This window comes from Montipora capricornis, chromosome 14 (genome assembly GCF_036669925.1).
Source record: "Montipora capricornis isolate CH-2021 chromosome 14, ASM3666992v2, whole genome shotgun sequence".
Lineage (NCBI taxonomy): Eukaryota > Metazoa > Cnidaria > Anthozoa > Scleractinia > Acroporidae > Montipora > Montipora capricornis.
The window spans coordinates 29518724-29525359 of record NC_090896.1 but is presented as its reverse complement, the minus strand read 5'-3'; the positions used below and the strand labels follow the sequence as shown (position 1 = coordinate 29525359).

At 38.9% G+C, this 6636-nt stretch overlaps 1 protein-coding gene across 1 annotated transcript in view; it reads right to left on the bottom strand.

The window, feature by feature from the left end:
- Positions 1 to 4247: 4247 nt before the first annotated feature.
- Positions 4248 to 6636, bottom strand: part of LOC138033655 (phosphatidate phosphatase LPIN3-like) — a 33751-nt gene continuing 31362 nt past the window's right edge. The window contains exons 24-26 of the mRNA XM_068881446.1: positions 6151 to 6191; positions 5862 to 6074; positions 4248 to 4516 (exon numbers count right to left, since the gene is read on the bottom strand). Coding sequence (XP_068737547.1) covers positions 5885 to 6074; positions 6151 to 6191 — 231 coding nt within the window. The 3' untranslated portion in view covers positions 4248 to 4516; positions 5862 to 5884. The remainder of the gene's footprint in view (positions 4517 to 5861; positions 6075 to 6150; positions 6192 to 6636) is intronic.

Below are 6636 nucleotides of genomic sequence, written 5' to 3'. Positions count from 1 at the left end.
TTCGGGCAGAGCCTACTTTTCTCCTCAGTAAAGAAAAAGACAAAAGGAGGCTCTGCTCGCAGGGTGATCAAGTGCATGTAAGTGAGATGAATTGTCTAAACTAAATTAATAAGAATCAATTGAATATGATAATAAAAAATTAGATAATTTATATACTTTAATATATACACAACGTAAGAAAATGATTGCTTGAATAAATATGTTTTCAAGTTCTTTTTGAATGAAGTTAAGGATTCAGTGTTTCTAATTGATGTTGGTAGCTTGTTCTATAATGTTGGTTCCACTAGAGAAAACCTTCGATCATCGTAGTTTCAATATAGAATTCGGGACTTGTAGAAACTTATTTGTACAAGAACGCAAAGAATAGGAACTATTACTGAAGTTTAACATATTACATATATAACTTAGCGAAAGGCCATTAATAGCCTTATTTTCTAATAGTAAAATTTTCAAGGCAATCAAACTAGATGTTATGTGTTCATGTCTTTGTAAATGTTACTATGCGTGGTTCTCTAATCTGAACGAGCTGTAAGCAGTTCAAAAGAACTTTAGGTAGTCCATATAGAATGGCGTTGCAATAATCCAAATTAGTATCAACAAAAGCGTAGATTATACCTTTAGTGGATTCACGGTCCAGAAACGATCTTATCTTACTGATGTTATTTAGATGGAAATGACACGTCTTGCAGATCTTCCTAACATGATCCTACATGCTAACCATGACTAGGATCGAATAAAACTCCGAGATTGCAGACCGAATTAAGGGGACAGCGGAATGTTCTCACACACAACCTGGACAAAGTCCAACGTGGGACTTGGACGATAACGCGAACTTACAAGTAGAAGTTCAGTTTTATCCTCGTTAAGCTTAAGACCATTGTGAAACATCCAATTATTGATCTCTTTAACACATATTTCGATGTTAGACTTTGCAGACGAGAGATCATCCAGTACCAAGATCAAATGACACATAATGCCGAGTGTCATCAGAATAAAGGTGGCCGTATGTAAGTTTGTCTCTCTTAATGATATCAACTACTAGTGAAGTGTATAAAACATACAATAGGGTCCCAAGGACAGATCGATCCTTGTGGCACACCACGGGTAAGTTGACGTAAAGACGATTTGAACCTTGAGTTCAAATTGAACAAACTGAGTACGTGATGAAAGGTAGGATACAACCATTTCTTCACTGAGCCAGTGAGACCATAAAGTTGAATCAGTCTCTTTTAAAAGTATTTCGTGGGACACGGTATCGAACGCAGCAGATAAGTCCAGCATCAGTAGAATATCGGCCTTGTTACTATCAATAAAACAAAGAGCATCACCGTGGACCATGACCATGGCAGTTTCAGTGCAGTGATGCACTTTATACGCAGACTAAAAGGGCTTGTGGAGACTACGTTTTGTCAGATAATTGTTCAATTGAAGAGCAACACACTTCTCAATGATTTTAGCTATAGACACTGCTCTTAAGTTGGAGATTTGGCTCAAAGTTTTTATCAAGTTTTTGGAAATAGCTATCAAATGATTGGACTTCAAGAGACACCTCGCGTTGGATGTCAAAATTGGCAAGCATCCATAGACTTTGTCCACAAATGCCACCTGTTTTATTGTTCTTTAGCTAAATGTGCAAATTCGCCTACCAAGCCTCATTTTAGAGCAAGAATTATTTCCAATTTACTAAATGGTATCGAGACTTGGTAGGCTAATTTGCTCTCGGACAAGAGAATTTATTGACCGCCGGTCATGAATAAGGTCTATTTACTTTGCATTTCTGGACATAAGTCAGAATAGAGAAAACAGAAAACGGAGGGCTGCCGCTCCACAAGACTGCAAAACAGCCGTATTTTCAGCATGTCTTCCTCTCCGCATTTATCTGATATTCATAGACAATTGCTAAATTGCTCAAAATTGACTTTTCTCTTTAATTTAGGACACTGTGTCCCCGGACTTGTGGTAGCAGTGAAAAAAAGGAAGATAAAAATCATGCCCATGGATAAGATCTGAGCCTGGAGTTTCAATTCTATTGGAACCGCTTCACTTCGCTTCACCACTAAAGATCAAGACACCACTCTCTCTCTCAAAAAAGGTTTATTTAAGTCTCCCATAGAATATTATTGCTGAAGAGTAATAAGGCCTAAGCTAGATTAATTAGGCGTAAGCTTTGTTCCAGAACAAACGCTCTTTGTGTCAGAACAATACTGCAACCACGACACGTCACAATTATTCAAGATGGCGGCGCCAGGGAAATTTGAAAGCCAAAACAAGCGTTTTTGAACTTTATTTCTTTCAGATACAAACGCTTTCATTGAAAAACATTTGAAAAATTTTGATTGTAAACATTACGTTCTGTGGCTTAAAGTTATTTTCCTGTTTTAGTGGAGGTTCCTTTCAACAATCTCTGTTACCTTGATCACCAGAACCACTAAAGACAATTTCTTCAATTCAATAAAACACTTTATTTATTTAACGAGGCACATCATCCTTTAATATAAACAAGAGCTTTAAATCACCTTGTAACTTCTTCTCAGTAAACTATTATCTCACGCGTTTACAATTCTTCACCGCATATACAAATGAATGCTTCAAAGATTAAACGTAATGACGCACTATAAAAAGTCACTTCACATACTACTTTTGTTCGAATTCATTCAAGCATAACTGATTAATTATCCAAGACGGAGATCAACAAAAACGAACACAGTGACGGAAGCCCTAACAGTTTCTAGCGCGAGAAAAACGGTCTGGGAATTTCAAAAAATGCACCACAGGCAACATTTTATGACATGTTACGGACACATAGCCATAAAGGCCCTTTTTTATTGCACAAATTATCACATTTGCATGTGCCTAAAGCATCGCGCTTTTTATAGTGCGTCTTCGTGTTTAAATCAGAAGTACACATGGAAGACCAAGAATCAAAAGATTTCTCAGCCCTAATCCATCGCGCGTTTTTCACAAGCTGTTTGCTTCTGCGTTTGCGCAAAACCACGTCTTGCTTCGTGTTAAACACGTGACGAGATCATTATCACTTGGTAACATTCTCTATATTTCGGTAAAAAAAAAAAACAAGCAACACCTCGGGCTCTCTTTACTGCCAGCATAATTTCAAATTTGCACTTAATTTTTTCAGAGTGTACCTTATAAAAACTTTTTATGGTCTTTTTCCTTTATCTTAAAGAGCAAGAGAGAGTTTCGCAAATTTAGGCTCGTTCCAAACACCGCTCCACATATGTGCTGAACCTTACTGTTGAGTTAAGCACGGCCCAACACTGAGCGGCTAAACGGTCAAACATACTCGTTCAATACGATGTTGGATGAAGATGTTTGATCGTTTAGCCGGGACTTTAAGAACGTTTTTCAGGTTCAAATCGCAACAAAATAAGAACGTCTAGACTCAGCCTCAAAATTCGATGTTCTTACGTAAAAAAGAGATCAAGTGAAGTCAAGTGAAGCTATGATCTTCGCAGTTGAGACTGTGCTCATTTGACACGTCGGCTTTTTCAGTCACTCTACTTCATAACTCAACTGATACTACCAAATTCTCGTATTCCTTGTGTCGCTCGTCGTGCAACATCGGCAAACAAAGCACTATTATTGCCAAAGAGGGTGATTTATTAATGTGTTTATCACCTCAAAAAATCCTTTCCGCTCGACAACGGACCATTTTCGAATTCTCACGGATCGACTGGATCTATCATGAAATGGAAGCTAATGCGGGGAACTCTTCACACACAAATTAATGTGTCCGCATTAGCCCACATTTCATGCTAGATCCATTCCAGCCGTGAGAATTCGAAAATGGTCTATTCTCTGTACTTGTCTAACACTACTAATTCTTTGGTTTGATAAACTCTCTCCTTCAAAGTAACTGTTTTACAGGCTTCTAAAGTGGCAAAACTAGTAGCGCAAGGAAGAGGAATGCGTTTAAAACCGGGTTGATAAACTGCTCTGCATTGTGATAGTTCTGCAAAGAAATCTGTGACGTCAACTCGGTATCGAACCCATTCCCCTTCACTGACTGCTCGGTCATGGATCGAACCCGTCTATTAAAGTGAATAAAAAAGAGTTTTCAATAAAAGGTTCTAAAAACAACAAAATATATTTGGGACTATTTCGGAAAATAAATGAAGCGGAAAAGTAAGTTTTTCGAGGTGATAGGAAAATTAAGACCTATGAAAACTCTATTTAATAGATTTCGTCCAGATAAAGAAGTCCAAGTAAGGGAAATATCACAAACCTTGTTTTGATCATATACATGTTTCATATAAATAGCAACTTTCCATCAAATATCAATATTATATCCACTAAATTGTTTCATGATTTAGTCCAAATAACACAAACTAGGTCATATTAAAAGCTCGTATTCAATTTATCTTGTAATAAAAAAATTAATTTATTACATTGCATAATTTACCTATGTTCAAAAATGTTCAGCATTGTAATTGGAAGTGCACAGATAACATTGAAACGTTTTTGCGCATCCTGGGTCCACTCAGACCCTATTGGTCATCTGAAACAAAGAAAAATTAAGACTTCGTTTAAATTCTAGCTTTGCATCAACGTGATAAGACGGCCATGTTGATGTACAGAACAACAGAAAATAGGCCCACAAGTTTTGCACAATAATAGACCGTATTCATAAATGGAGGTCACATTTATAATTCTTCTGTCCACGTGCAAATTAGCCTACCAAGCCTCATTTTAGCGCAAGAAATCTTTTCAATTCACTGTATGGTATCGAGGCTTGGTAGGCTAATTTGCACTTCGACAAAAGAATTATAAATTGACCGCCATTTATGAATAAGGTCTATAGATTCAAATTCCCAAAAGACATTTTACTACATTATTCTGTACACCGACATGGCCGCCGCAACATGAGATGCAAACCATCAAAGTAAGGCACAACTCCTCTGTTGTAATCTTTTCAGGAGGCGTTCTTTGCGGGGAGAGAGAACTGGGCAATACGTCACAAGATGCTGCCCACAGAAAATAATAGAAAGCAGGTGCTCTTGACTAGGACCAAGCAACTCCTACACTAAAGCCTATGCCACGGTATTTTCACAGAACGATCAATTTTTCAGCTACCTTTTCCGCAAAAGACAACGGAAGTTCCGGTTCGGTGACGCTATGACGTCAAGTTACTTTCTTGTGATTGGTCACAGGGTTCCTGCAGGAGTCTCATTCGCGGTAAATTCAATCCAAAAATAAGTCGGACTATGAGAACGGGTATTTAAAGCTCCATTTACACAAATAAGAAGAAAGTCGAAACAGACGTTGACGTCCCAGAGCATCTAACTTGTGACCTCTGGCTGTCAAAGACACGCAGCAGTCAATTGAGCTGCGCCTGCTCTTTGTCGTTGCCGTAGATGTCATCATTGCTCAACTCCCTATCAGCCATCTGATTGGCTCCTGTCAGCTTCGTTTTTCAACTTTTTCTTTCTAAACCCAACCTTTTAACTACCATCCTGTATATATGGGTTATTGACCAAGGGTGAGGTCAAGATGGCTGGATATTGGCGAAGTTCTTTTTTTGCGTGTTTATGAATCAAAACGATGTCGACGTCCATAACCACGCAAAAAAAGAACGAAGCCAATATCCAGCCATCTTGACCGAACAAGCTTGGTCAATAAAGGATTTATTATATGACTTAAAACACCCAAAAATGATCTTTGATCTTGCGGGACCAAGCGAGAAATCCCGAGCGAGCAGTATCGCTCCATCTTGCCCGCTCGGGTAGCCAATCGCAGCGCGCGAATTGGTTCATCTTGTCCGCTCACGGAGCTAGTCACATAATAAATATACTTACGCAGGTCCCCATCTTCATGTTTACGCTACATTTCATTTTAGAACGTACCGTCCAATGCTTATTCTCCTTAATTAATGTTTAGAAGATGCAGTCGCTTCACTACTGTCATCGCCAGTTTCATCGAGATCATCTAAAGTGATGTTCGGTAGGGGTGCTCTCCAGTAAGTAAAGGAACTAAATTGGTCAGGTGCGATGAGGCCTGAAGGCTCCGTCTTGAATGTCGGGAACATTTGATCCACCAGATCACTAAGTTTCATGTACCTTAAAAAACACAAGGAATATTGGAATAAAAATGTAGAAGCAGCTAAGCTGAGGGGAAAAAAAATCAAATACTCACGAGGTTTGGAAAGCATTAGTGAGGTCATGCCGCACTTCACCCTAAGAGATTCACAAGATGGAAAAAAAAAACAACAGGTTGGCAAATACTAAACACGGAGAAAGAAGTATTCGACAATCGTTTCGACAATCAAAGCGAAAATCAGTTAACTCTGAAGATCACACTCGTGCCCAGGACTACTCTCGTAGTAAAGGAGAAAAACAGGAAAGGAAAGGAACTTTATTTAAGTGTCTAGTCGTTCTAGCGCTAAAGCACTAATTGGGGACACTGTAAATTGAAATTAACAATTAACACAAATCAATACAAGTCAAATGTTGGTTTTTGAGGAGAGGGGAAACCGGAGTACCCGAGAACACCTGTCGGTGCAGAATAGAGAACCAACAAACTCAACCCACATATGACGCCGAGTCTGGGAATCGAACCCGGGCCACATTGGTTGGAGGCGAGTGCTCCCATCACTGCACGATCCCTGCATCCCTGCAACTC